The sequence below is a fragment of the Myxine glutinosa genome, chromosome 7 (genome assembly GCF_964187855.1).
Source record: "Myxine glutinosa chromosome 7, kmMyxGlut1.1, whole genome shotgun sequence".
NCBI classification, from domain to species: domain Eukaryota; kingdom Metazoa; phylum Chordata; class Myxini; order Myxiniformes; family Myxinidae; genus Myxine; species Myxine glutinosa.
The window spans coordinates 124,070,995-124,084,896 of record NC_136267.1 but is presented as its reverse complement, the minus strand read 5'-3'; the positions used below and the strand labels follow the sequence as shown (position 1 = coordinate 124,084,896).

Sequence of the window (13,902 nt, the reverse complement as noted above, 5' to 3'; positions counted from 1 at the left end):
CTGGCAGGCCAGGCCTGAGGTTGGACTGAAGTTAGGGCAGGAATTTGGAATTTGTTCAGGGTGTCGGCGATAGCTCGCCTACTCTTCACGAGGGTCATTGTGGGATCTTTTATGTCCACCAATCAATGTGAACAAACGGGAAAATTTTAAATAATATGAATTATTATTCATCCCAATACCAAGAATACAGAAAACCTTAATCCACATCCTACACCCTCCTTCCCATAAACAATCTCAGTGAATCCTGAACAACTATGATTTTCAACATACAAACATTTAAAAAATAATTCACAGTGGACAAGGTAAGGAATGGGTCAGACAAACAAGGATGTGTGGTATGACTGACCTGTGCACCTGGCCATTACGGTGCAGATAATCCAAACCTTCCAGGACCTCCTTCAAGATGGTGGCTATGGTGGCTTCGTCAAACACACCCGTTTTATGTTCTCCTTTCTGCACGATCTGCTTAATGATGTCCAGCACGGAGCCTGAAAAGGCACGTACAGGTAATGTCTCACCACAAACTATGCAGGTAGATGTGCATACGTGTGTACAAAACGTAGCCAAATGCTCACCTCCGCTCAAAATCTTCATGACAAGCCAGAGTTCCTCCTTCACAACAAACGATGTGAAATAATTCACTACGTTTGGGTGATTACACTGGCTCATAGCCTGAATCTCTTTCTGAGACACACACAGACAAAGACACAGTTTTCCACCCAGCACCCTCAAAAGTTAACAAAGCTTTTTCGTACCAAAATAGTTACCACGGTGCACAAACGACAGCAATTAATTCTTAAAAACCAATTTCTGGTCGTCATTCCAAATCAATCACAGCCTTGTATTACAAGTGAAGACATCTTCCGAAATTAGTCCAAAGTAATCTAAAAGGACATCCTCAAAGGTAAAGGCAATCTCGTGATGAGTTATTGAAGGTTAGCCTGCTCTTAGCATCAGACTCCCTTGTGTATCTAATATATTTCGTGTTAAAAAAGAAGAAAGTAGAACGGCACTCAATGGAGACCATACACCTCCGACAGGTGGACAGTTTACGTATTGTATCCTTGAGTAGACCAGAAAATCACAATACAGAATCACATTTAATCAAAATCATCCGTCCACAACTTTTTGAGATATCTTGCTTTGTATCGTTTTTTGCCAAATCTCTCAATGGTGAAGAATCACTTAAAAAATTAAAGAAACTCTCTGATCCGGATCCAAGTTCGGATCTTCACCAAAATTGAAGCAATTCATCCTTGCGACACAATCAACCCGACTACCAAGCTTTGCCCAAATCCATACATAATTTTTTGATATATCGTGCTATATCGGTTTTGGCCTCATCGGTCAATGGCGCAGAATCACTTTAAAAAAAAAAAAAAAATTTTTTTCGGATCCGGACCCTTCTCCGGATCCTCACCAAAATCTAATAATTTCGTCCTTGTCACATCCCAACTTCTCCACCAAATTTCGTCCGAATGTGTCCACAACATTTTGAGATATCCTGTTCACAAATAGACAGACACATACAGACAGACACAGGCAGACAGACAGGGGTGAAAACATAAACTCCACCCACCTTAGGCGTGGAGCTAATGAGAGAGGAGTCAAGCTACATATCCACAAGGAAATTGGGTCGTAATGAAGTTACCACTCATGACAAGAGCATATAGGAGCAACTAGGATTGTACGTATGTCTACTCATCCTTCATAGTGAAGAAGTTGTTAAATGCAATCCTTCCTTAGCACACCCTTCAACCAATGTTACACTAGGTAACAAATGTAAATGTGGTGAGGGTGCCACATATTAAACTAGAGCGGTAGTCAGTAGAGCGCATACCTACCTCTGCCAGGTTTAACAGTTTACGTTTTCTATCCCACAGATATGCCGGATCTGGATCCAGACCTTAATCAAAATCGAATTGGCTTGTTCTTGTCATCTACCCAACTCATCCCCAAGTTTTGTCATAATTCGTCCACAACCTTTTTGAGATATCATGCTGTATATGGTTTTGGCCCCATCTCACTAGTGTGAAGGAAGCCTGGTGTTGGGCTAGCGGTTAGGGTGCCAGCTTGGGATCCTAGGATCCTGGGTTCGAATCCCGGTCGATCGCTGAATTAACGCCAGGGGGGTTGACTCAGCCTGTCATCCTTCCGAGGTCGGCTAATTGAGTACCAGTTCACTGGTAATTCCCTGTTTGTAGTCAGGTTCACGATGGTTTTTCGTTCAAAATTTTGGTAGATTAGCAAAACTATACATTTTTGGAATATTCAGAGCATGAGGAATCCAAAAATTAATGTTTACATTTGCGTAGACACCTTTGCGAAAATGACACTCAGGACAGTGATGAAGATCTGTAAAAGCATATTCCTGAACGGTATAGACCTCGTAGATCCTGTGTATAGGACTTATAGTTCAATCTGATACTACCTATAACTTCCTATAGCAACCTATAACTTCAAAGGACTTGCAATATCATGTATTATGTAATACAGTTATATCACAAATATAAAGACAATGGTTTTAAATTACCTTTGTTTGTTGCTTTTCTATAATCCTGAGCACTATTTTGAGGCCGTTATTGGATTCCTTGACCCAGAAAACATAGGATTAGCATATTTAATTCAGTCTCTAGGTTGACTAGAAGCCGAGATCGCGCAAAATATGTATTTTATGGCGGCCATTTTCAAAATCCAAAATGGCGGCCATGCAGGTGTCTGTGCAAATGCCAACATTGATTTTCAGATTCTCCATTCTCTGAAGATTCCAAAAATGTACAGGTTTGCTAATCCCAAATTTTTGAAAGAAATTATATTTGTTAACATAGTGAACCTAACTATTGTTGTAAAAGGCGACAAAAAGGGTTGGCGGCAGGAAGGGCATCCGGCCGTAAAACATTGCTTCAAAAAAGGGGACCCAAAAAAAAAAAACAACAACCACGGTCCCCGAAAAAGGCCAACCCCCGCTTGCGGGGGAAAATGGCCTCTAAAGGTGTTTTTTTTTTTTTTCACTACTGTGAAGAATCAGTTAAGAAATTAAAATATATATTGAAAAAAAACAATTCCATCCGGACTCGGATCTTCACCAAAACGGAACCAATTATTCCAGGTAAAACACCCAACCTGACCGCTAGTGTTTGTCCAAATCCATCCACACCTTTTTTTAGATATCCTGTTCACAGACAAACCAACAGGTAGACAAACAGATAGACAGGGGTGAAAACAAAACCTCCGTCCACCTTTGGTGGCCTGTCGGTAACAACAGAATTTCAAAAATGGCTTTTGTTCTCGAATTGACAAAGCACAACTGCACCCACTGCCACCCCACAAACAAAATTAATGTTTCATTGTGGGGGGGGGGGGGGGTGGGGAAGGGGAAAAAGGGGTGAGGGAAAGGGGGGAGTGAGGGTGGTGAAAAGAGGGATGGGGTGTCTAGAAAGGGAAAGGGGGGAGTGTGTGGAAAGGGGATGGAGGGAGAGGTGGAAAAAGGGTATGTGCATGGAAAAGGGTGTGCACATGGAAAAGGGTGTGCACATGGAAAAGGGTATGCACATGGAAAAGGGTGTGCACATGGAAAAGGGTATGCACATGGAAAAGGGTGTGCATGTGGAAAAGGAGACATGAAAGAGAGAAATATAGAGATGACAGGTATATAGATGATAGAAAGAGAGTGATAGACAGAACTCAGCAACAATCTGAGCCTTGACACAGAACCAAGCTGTACACACCAGCAGCTCATCCATGCTGGTCTGGCATTTCTCAAGGTTTATTCGCTTGATAGCGACACGTTCATTCCGTGGCTTGAAGAGCGCGGCTTGCACCACTGCTGTTGCACCGCTGCCTGGAAAAGCATGGGGGGGGGGGGGGGGTGGAAGGTAGGGTAGATCCAAAACAAGGCAGCAGTGTCACTGAACAAGCATCCATGCTTCATGGAAAGGAAGTTCAAATTTGAAGCCCAAGTCCCCCTGTTGGCTTATCAAAACCTCACAGAGTTCCCCTGTCCTCTGTGCATTTCCAATCTTTCTCTGGCATAATTCACCAGGTCAACGAGCGCCACGTGGCTTTTGTTTATTCTGCTGGATGGCCTGGGGTGAGTGAGGCGAAGGTCTGATGATCATGGGATTAATATGTTAAAGTACGATTTGTGCAGTAATACAGATTTGATGACTAACTCTATTGTTTAATCAGTCAGTATTGGGAGTTTGTAAATTGCAGTTAGTTACTGTTAGTGACGATTACAACAATAAGTACTGCCGCTTGTGCCTGGGGTTGGTCCGGGAAAGCCTGGAGTTAGCCAGCGTCGCCGCGGGAGCCTGGGGTTTATAGCCACCCCGCCATGGGAGCCTGGGTTTATAGGCACCCCACCGCGGGAGTCTGGGGTTTATAGCCACCCCGCCGTGGGAGCCTGGGGCTTATAGCCACCCTGCCGCGGGAGCCTGGGGCTTATAGCCACCCCGCCACGGGAGCCTGGGGCTTATAGCCACCCCGCCGCGGGAGCCTGGGATTTATAGCCACCCCGCCAAGGGATGCTGGGGTTTATTCCCGCCCCGCCACGGGATGCTGAGGTTTATTCCCGCCCCGCCATGGGATGCTGGGGTTTATTGCCGCCCCGCCACGGGATGCTGGGGTTTATTGCCGCCCCGCCACGGGATGCTGGGGTTTATTGCCGCCGCGCCACATGATGCTGGGTTTTATAGCCGCCCCGCCACGGGATGCTGGGATTTATTTCCGCCCGCCATGGGATGCTGGGGTTTATTGCCGCCCTGCCGCAGGATGCTGGGATTTATAGCCGCCCCGCCGAGGGATGCTGTGATTTATAGCCACCCCGTCGCGGGAGCCTGGGGTTTATTGCTGCCCCGCCACGGGATGCTGGGGTTTATTTCCGCCCCACCGCGGGATGCTGGGATTTATAGCCGCCCCGCCACGGGATGCTGGGATTTATAGCCGCCCGCCACGGAATGCTGGGATTTATAGCCACCCCACCGCAGGATGCTGGGGTTTATAGCCGCCCCGCCGTGGGATGCTGGGGTTTATTGCCGCCCCGCCGTGAGAGCCTGGGGTTTATAGCCGCCGCGCCGAGGGATGCTGGGGTTTATTTCCGCCCCGCCACGAGAGCCTGGGGTTTATAGCCGCCCCGCCACAGGATGCTGGGGTTTATTTCCGCCCCGCCACGAGAGCCTGGGGTTTACAGCCGCCGCGCCGCGGGATGCTGGGGTTTATTTCCACCCCGCCATGAGAGCCTGGGGTTCATAGCCGCCCCGCCGCAGGATGCTGGGGTTTATTTCCGCCCTGCTGCGAGAGCCTGGGATTTATAGCCGCCCGCCACGGGAGCCTGGGGTTTATAGCCGCCCCGACGCGGGAGCCTGGGGTTTATAGCCGCCCCGCCGCGGGAGCCTGGGGTTTATAGCCGCTCCGCCACGGGAGCCTGGGATTTACAGCCGACCCGTCACCGGATGCTGGGGTTTATAGCCGCCCCGCCGCAGGATGCTGGGGGTTTATAGCCGCCCCGCCGCAGGATGCTGGGGTTTATAGCCGCCCCGCCGCGGGATGCTGGGGGTTATAGCCGCCCCGCCGCGGGATGCTGGGGGTTATAGCCGCCCCGCCGCGGGATGCTGGGGGTTATAGCCGCCCCGCCGCGGGATGCTGGGGGTTATAGCCGCCCCGCCGCGGGATGCTGGGGTTTGCAGCCGCCCCGCCGTGGGATGCTGGGATTTATAGCCGCCCCGCCGCAGGATGCTGGGGTTAATAGCCGCCCCGCCGCGGGAGCCTGGGGTTTATAGCCGCCCTGCCGCAGGGTGCTGGGGTTTAAAGCCGCCCCGCCGTGGGAGGATGGGGTTTATTGTCGCCCCTGCCACGGCAGCCTGGGGTTTATAGCCGCCACACTGGGACCCTGGGATTTATTGCCGAAACAGTGGGACCCTGGGGTTTATAGCCTAAACAGTGGGACCCTGGGGTTTATAGCCTAAACAGTGGGACCCTGGGGTTTCTAGCCTAAACAGTGGGACCCTGGGGTTTATAGCCTAAACAGTGGGACCCTGGGGTTTATAGCCTAAACAGTGGGACCCTGGGGTTTATAGCCTAAACAGTGGGACCCTGGGGTTTATAGCCTAAACAGTGGGACCCTGGGGTTTCTAGCCTAAACAGTGGGACCCTGGGGTTTCTAGCCTAAACAGTGGGACCCTGGGGTTTATAGCCTAAACAGTGGGACCCTGGGGTTTATAGCCTAAACAGTGGGACCCTGGGGTTTATAGCCTAAACAGTGGGACCCTGGGGTTTTATAGTCTAAACAGTGGGACCCTGGGGTTTATAGCCTAAAACAGTGGGACCCTGGGGTTTATAGCCTAAACAGTGGGGGACCCTGGGGTTTTTTTGCTGCCCTTGCGTGGGGTTTATGGCTGCCTCCGCTGCGGGAGCAGTGTGCAGCGTTACTAGTAACAGTGTAGTTAGTGTGACAGTGTTAGTTAGCGTGACAGCGTTAGTTAGCGTGACAGCGTTAGTTAGCGTGACAGCGTTAGTTAGCGTGACAGCGTTAGTTAGCGTGACAGCGTTAGTTAGCGTGACAGCGTTAGTTAGCGTGACAGCGTTAGTTAGCGTGACAGCGTTAGTTAGCGTGACAGCGTTAGTTAGCGTGACAGCGTTAGTTAGCGTGACAGCGTTAGTTAGCGTGACAGCGTTAGTTAGCGTGACAGCGTTAGTTAGCGTGACAGCGTTAGTTAGCGTGGCAGCGTTAGTTAGCGTGGCAGCGTTAGTTTGCGTGGCAGCGTTAGTTTGCGTGGCAGCGTTAGTTTGCGTGGCAGCGTTAGTTTGCGTGGCAGCGTTAGTTAGCGTTAGTTAGCGTGGCAGCGTTAGTTAGCGTGGCAGCGTTAGTTAGCGTGGCAGCGTTAGTTAGCGTGGCAGCGTTAGTTAGCGTGGCAGCGTTAGTTAGCGTGGCAGCGTTAGTTAGCGTGGCAGCGTTAGTTAGCGTGGCAGCGTTAGTTAGCGTGGCAGCGTTAGTTAGCGTGGCAGCGTTAGTTAGCGTGACAGCGTTAGTTAGCGTGACAGCGTTAGTTAGTGTGACGGCGTGACAGCGCCATAGTGTTAGCGCGACTGTGTTCAGCGTCGGCGACTGTGTTCAGAGGTTAGCGTTCAGAGGTTAGCGTTCAGAGGTTAGCGTTCAGAGGTTAGCGTTCCGTGGTTAGCGGTTGGCGGTTGGCGGTTGGCGTTCAGTGGTTGGCGTTCAGTGGTTGGCGTTCAGTGGTTGGCGTTCAGTGGTTGGCGTTCAGTGGTTGGCGTTCAGTGGTTGGCGTTCAGTGGTTGGCGTTCAGTGGTTGGCGTTCAGTGGTTGGCGTTCAGTGGTTGGCGTTCAGTGGTTGGCGTTCAGTGGTTGGCGTTCAGTGGTTGGCGTTCAGTGGTTGGCGTTCAGTGGTTGGCGTTCAGTGGTTGGCGTTCAGTGGTTGGCGTTCAGTGGTTGGCGTTCAGTGGTTGGCGTTCAGTGGTTGGCGTTCAGTGGTTGGCGTTCAGTGGTTGGCGTTCAGTGGTTGGCGTTCAGTGGTTGGCGTTCAGTGGTTGGCGTTCAGTGGTTGGCGTTCAGAGGTTGGCTTTCAGTGGTTCATGTTCAGAGGTTAGCTTTCAGTGTTAGTGCTCAATCCAATGTTTCATTGTGCAAAGATTCGTGTGTAGCGTTAATGAAATGATACAAGTGAGGGATCGGTGTTCGTGTAACAAGCCAGTGCTTGTTGTTGGTATAAACAATTAGAATTTATAACAATGAATACTCGTACTATATTGTGGCGGATACGAAAACTCACTGGCGTGAGGGCATCATTCCACGCACCAAGTGGGTGGCGGCCACGCCCAAGGGGTAGGCGTGGTCACGGGATATACACCGGGCGCGCAGCCCGGAGCGCTCCAGTGCAACAGTTGAGCTCGTATAATAAAGACTGTTAAACTTACCGCGTTGTCCGCTTCCTTCCTGTTGTACAAGTAAGCGCGCGTAGCACCGCGCTTCATTGGTGACCCTCCGACGTTCTGGTCAGCCGGCGCTGACCACCCGAATACGCCATCGCCATGGCAAACAACGCGGTCCAAATGAAACTCCCCGAGTTCTGGGAGACGCAAGCCGAAGTCTGGTTCCTGCAGGCAGAAGCCCAGTTCCGACTTCGAGGCATCACGGTAGACGAGACCAGGTACTGCCACGTGGTCGCCTCCCTTGGGCCCGGCACGGCCGCTCGCGTCGTGTCGGTCCTGAGGAACCCACCGGCCGACGGCAGGTACGAGGCGATCAAGCATCTCCTCCTCGCCACGTTCGGCCTCACGGTGGACGCACGGGCCGACCGCCTCCTGGACCTCCCCGAGCTCGGTGACACGCGACCGTCGGTCCGCATGGACCATATGCTGTCATTGATGGGCGACGAAACCCCGAACGCTCTTTTCCGGGCGTTATTTCGACGCCAGCTGCCGGCACGAGTCCACCTCGCGTTGGCCGGTTCTGTGACGACGGAACCCCGAGCGCTCGCTGCCGAGGTCGACAGGTTCTTCGCGGCTTTGGACGCGCAGGCGAGTTTTGGTGCGGCTGTCGCGCATCCCGAGGCTGACCCTGATGCTGATGCACCACACCTCGGGGATCCCGAGGCTGACGCACGCCGCGTGGCCGCCGCCACGCCACGCACACCACCACCGCGAAAACCGCGGCCTCCGCCTTCGCCGCAAACCTGGTGCCATTTCCACGCCAGGTTTGGCCACAAGGCGAGGAATTGTTGCCCGCCGTGCTCCTTCGGCAAGTCAGGAAACAACAAAGCCGGCGCTCGGTAGCGGCCCTGAGCGTCGGCCATTCCGGCAGCCTTCTTTTTATAACGGATACCTTGTCCGGGCGCCGTTTCCTATGCGATACGGGGGCACAGGTGAGCGTTATCCCTGCCTCTACGTCCGACAAGCACACCGCGGGCCGGGGCCTCGCGTTGCTTGCCGCGAACGGCACACCCATACGCACATTCGGGAAGCGCTGCCTCTCCCTGCGGTTCGGAAGGCAACGCTTCGCATGGACGTTCGTAACCGCCAGTGTCCCCATGGCACTGCTCGGTGCGGACTTCCTCTGTGCACACGGGTTGTTGGTAGATGTGAAGAACAAACGTCTCGTCCAGGCTGAAACGTTCAGCTCGCTTGCTTGCACGCTGAGCAGCTCGATGAGTGGCTCTCTGAGTGGCTCGCCAAGCGGCTTGCTGAGCGGTTCGTTCCCGGCGAGGTTAGTTTGTACGCTTCCGGCAGCGGACGACTTCACCCGCCTCCTCGCCAGCTTCCCGGCCCTTACGCGGCCCACCTTCTCGGCGGGGGCCATCAAGCACGGGGTGTAACACCACATCCCCACCGCCGGGCCACCGGTTTACGCACGGGCACGCCGCCTCGAGCCGACGAAGCTCGCGGTAGCTAAAGCGGAGTTCGCTACGCTGGAGCGGCTCGGCATCGTGCGGCGCTCCGAGAGTGCTTGGGCGTCGCCGCTCCACATCGTGCCCAAGCCCGGCGGGGGATGGCGACCGTGCGGGGACTACCGGCGCCTCAACGACGCCACCACCCCCGACCGCTACCCCATCCCCCACATCCAGGACTTCTCCGCCCGGTTGGTGGGCATGTCCTTCTTTTCGAAGGTGGACCTCATACGCGGCTACCATCAGGTCCCCGTCAGGCCGGAGGACATCCCGAAGACGGCTGTCATCACGCCATACGGACTTTTTGAATTTCTTCGGATGCCCTTCGGTTTGAAGAATGCGGCTCAGGCGTTCCAGCGACTAATGGACAGCGTCTTGCGCGACTTGGATTTCGTGTACGTGTACCTGGACGACATCCTCATCGCCAGCGCGTCCCGCGAAGAGCACCTTCACCATCTCCGCACGCTCTTCGAACGTCTGGGCCAGCATGGCCTCATCGTGAACCCCGCCAAGTGCCGGTTCGGCGTCGCCGACATCGACCTTTTGGGGCACCGTGTCACCAGGCACGGGGCCTTCCCCCTACCGGCCAAGGTGGAGGCGGTGAAGGGGTTTCCGCGCCCCCGCACTATCAAGGGGCTCCAGGAGTTCCTGGGCATGGTAAACTTTTACCATCGGTTCCTGCCCCGCATCGCCCAGCTCCCTGCGCCCCTTGCTCGAGGCCCTCCGAGGGAAGCCGGGCAAAGGTGACGTTACCTGGACCGAGCAGATGGACGCGGCATTCGCAGGCGCGAAGCTCGCCTTGGCTAACGCCACCATGCTAGCGCACCCGGCGCCCGATGCACCGATCGCCCTCACCACCGACGCCTCGGACTATGCGGTGGGCGCGGTGCACGAGCAATGGGTGCGTGGTGCTTGGCAACCGCTGGCGTTCTTCAGCCGGCAGCTTCGCCCGCCCGAACGCCGCTGTAGTACCTTCGACCGCGAGTTGCTCGGGCTTCACCTGGCGGTCAGGCACTTCCGCCATCTGCTCGAGGGCCGTGCGTTCACGGCCTTCGTCGACCACAAGCCACTGGTCTTCACGATGGGCAAGGTCGCCGAGCCGTGGTCGGCCCGGCAGCAGCGTGACCTCTCGGCCGTGTCCGAATATACAACTTACATCCGGCACGTCGCGGGGAAGGACAACCCGGTGGCGGATTGCCTTTCCCGGTCCGTCGCCCACGCAGTCCACCTTGGCATCGACTATGCCCGGATGGTGGCGGACCAGGCCGCCGACCCCGGCGTCCAGCCCTTGCGGACCGCCGTCACGGGCCTCCGCGTCACCGAGGTGCCGTTCGACGGCGCGGCCCTCTTGTGCGACGTCTCCCTCGGGCGGCCTCGCCCCATCGTGCCCGCAGGCTGGCAGCGCCAGGTTTTTGACGCCATCCACGGCCTGTCCCACCCGGGCACGAAGGCCTCCCAGAGGTTGGTCGCCGACAAGTTTGTCTGGCATGGCCTCCGGAAGGCCGTCCGCGGCTGGACCAGGACGTGCCTCGCATGCCAGCGCGCGAAGGTGCACCGGCACACCCAGGCCCCATTGGCCCCGTTCACGGTGCCGGAACGAAGGTTCGACCACGTACACGTGGACCTGGTGGGGCCTCTGCCCCCCTCGCGGGGTTTCACCTATGTGCTGACAATGGTGGACCGCACCACCCGGTGGCCGGAGGCCATCCCATTGGCGGCCACGTCCGCGGCTGAGGTGGCGCAAGCCTTTATCGCCACTTGGGTTGCCCGGTTCGGTGCCCCCTCGGACATCTCGTCCGACCGCGGCCCCCAGTTCACCTCGGAGCTCTGGGACGCGGTGGCGCAAGGGCTCGGGGTGAAACGACACCGCACAACGGCCTACCACCCCCAGGCCAACGGCCTGTGCGAGCGGTTCTACCGCTCGTTGAAGGCCGCGCTCCGGGCCACCCTCCGCGACCGCGGCTGGGTCGACAGGCTTCCCTGGGTCCTGCTGGGCCTCCGGACGGCGCCCAAGGCCGATCTGCGCACATCCGCGGCGGAGTTGGTCTTCGGACAACCGCTGCGGGTGCCGGGCGAGTTCCTCCCAGACCCCACGGCACCATGGTCCACGGCGCAGGAGTGCTCCGCGCTGCAGGAGACAGCCCGGAGGTTCGCCCCGGTGCCGACGGCGCACCACGGGCACCCGCCTACGCACGTCGCCCCGGAGCTTCGCACCACGGAGTACGTCTTCGTCCGGCACGACGCGCACCGGACACCACTGCGGACCCCGTACGACGGGCCTTTCCGCGTGCTGGAGACCGGGGTGAAACATTTCACCTTGGACATCGGCGGTACTCCCGACCGCGTCTCGGTGGATCGCCTCAAACCGGCCCACCTCGACGTGGACCACCCACCGCCGGTGGCTCGGCCCCCGCGTCGGGGCCGCCCCCCTGCGGGCAGACCCCTGGCACCGCCCAGGCCCGCCGCCCCCCGGTCCTGCACCCATCCCGGGTGCAGCCGGAGGCATCCCAGCTGGCATCCCAGCTGGCATCCCTGCAGGCATCCCAGCTGGCATCCCTGCAGGCATCCCAGCTGGCATCCCTGCACCCCGGACGCCAGAGGGCGCTTCGGCCGGGTCATCCGTTTGCCCCGCAAACTGGCCCTGCAGGTGCGCGGGAATTCTGGGGGGGCGCGTGTGGCGGACACGAAAGCTCACTGGCGTGAGGGCATCATTCCACGCACCAAGTGGGCGGCGGCCACGCCCGAGGGGTAGGCGTGGCCGCGGGATATACACCGGGCGCGCAGTCCGGAGCGCTCCAGTGCTCCAGTTGAGCTCGTATAATAAAGACTCTTAAACTTACCGCGTTGTCCGCTTCCTTCTTGTTGTACAAGTAAGCGCGCGAAGCACCGCGCTTCAATATAACGTTAATCGAGTGAGTGCTTATTGTAATAGCATAGCGCAGTGCGTAGTCAGCCCGTGCATGAGACCCTCCCGTGTGGAGACCCCACATTTGAGGAACACGCGATGAGACATAGTCGGTAATTCGTAAACAAACAAGAATGTAGATCACACGTTCGGGAAGAGAAAGAGACCGCGTACCGATCACTTCCTGCAGTTCGTACTCTTCACGCACGTTGGACCACACTGCAGGGACTGCACACTCCTCCGCCATGCCGCCGAGCCGCGCCCGTGCTTCCGGCAGACGTCTCATACGTATCAACGTTTCCAGCGAGATGACGTCGTTACGTATTCAAAGAGCTGCAAGGCTGCAATGACGCGTCTTCATAACGGACATCCCACTTTCTCTAATTCTAATATGACGTGAAGACGCACAATGTCAATATGTACAGCAGGTTTTGCGACGTCGCGCTTTATATTTATGGATTCCACGTCACATCAAATTAATTTAGTAAAAATACTCTAAAGATAATCAACGATAAAGGATATAAATTAAAGTTTTGTATGTAATTGCCTTCTTTAGCAGACAACACAAACCCGAAAACGTCATACAATACAATGACCCTTCAACACTTCAGGCGTTCAGCTCATAATGTGACCAACCGAAGGGCAACATGGACAACCTTGTCTTTGTTCGACATTCCATACCCGATTGGAACAACCTCTCTGCTGGTGCTGTAAGTACAGTACTGACACCCAAGAACGATTGCAAAACTCGAACGTCACTCGGTAGAGCGCACACCTCCACCAGGCTGAACAATTTACGTTTTGTATCCCATTGAAAGGCGGGATCTGGATTCAGACCTGAACCAAATCGAATCGGCTTGTTCTCGTCTCCCAACCAAGTCGTGCACCAAGTTTCGTCATGATCCGTCCATAACGTTTTTGAAATATCATTCTTTATATCGTTTTGGCCCCATCTCTCTATCGCAACAGTGAAGGAAGAACTCAACAAGAATCCCTTTTTAAAATCTCTGATTCGGATCTTCACCAAAATCTTAATTCTTCCTCGTCACACACCCAACCTGTCACCTGTGCACCAAGTTTCGTCTGAATCCGTCCATAACTTTTCGAGATATCGTGCGCACAGGCACACAGGGATGAACTAAAACAAGAAGAAAATGACATAAAACGTTATAGCCCCCGTGGTTTTAGTAATTTTGCTGTACCGAGTTGAAGGCTGCTAGTCGGCCATCTTTAGTCGGATTACAAAATAAAATCTTCTGCATATGTATACCATACTCTCATGTGTTGTCTTTGTGCCAAGTTTGAACAAAATCGGTCCATACATGTCCGACAAATGGTTGGGGACACGTTTAAGTAACAAAATGGCCGCCAGTCGGCCATCTTGGATCTGATCTTGAAAATAAATGATGTGCATATGTAAGCCATGATTCATTATCTGTGCCAAGTTTGAATAAGATTGGTAAATGCATGTCCGAGAAATGGGTGAGCACATGTTCAATATCGGTTTTCTTTACAACTACAATGGCCACCAGTCTACAATCTTTGATAAGACCACAAAATAAAGTGAGGTGCACGTGTACACCATCATGTACTGTG

At 54.6% G+C, this 13,902-nt stretch overlaps 1 protein-coding gene across 1 annotated transcript in view; it reads right to left on the bottom strand.

The window, feature by feature from the left end:
* LOC137411550 (serine/threonine-protein kinase OSR1) overlaps positions 1-12,692 on the bottom strand; it is an 89,283-nt gene extending 76,591 nt beyond the window's left edge. The window contains exons 1-4 of the mRNA XM_068096872.2: positions 12,481-12,692; positions 3,729-3,841; positions 576-684; positions 347-488 (exon numbers count right to left, since the gene is read on the bottom strand). Of these exons, the coding sequence (XP_067952973.2) occupies positions 347-488; positions 576-684; positions 3,729-3,841; positions 12,481-12,592 (476 nt within the window). The 5' untranslated portion in view covers positions 12,593-12,692. The remainder of the gene's footprint in view (positions 1-346; positions 489-575; positions 685-3,728; positions 3,842-12,480) is intronic.
* Between the last annotated feature and the right edge of the window lie 1,210 nt (positions 12,693-13,902).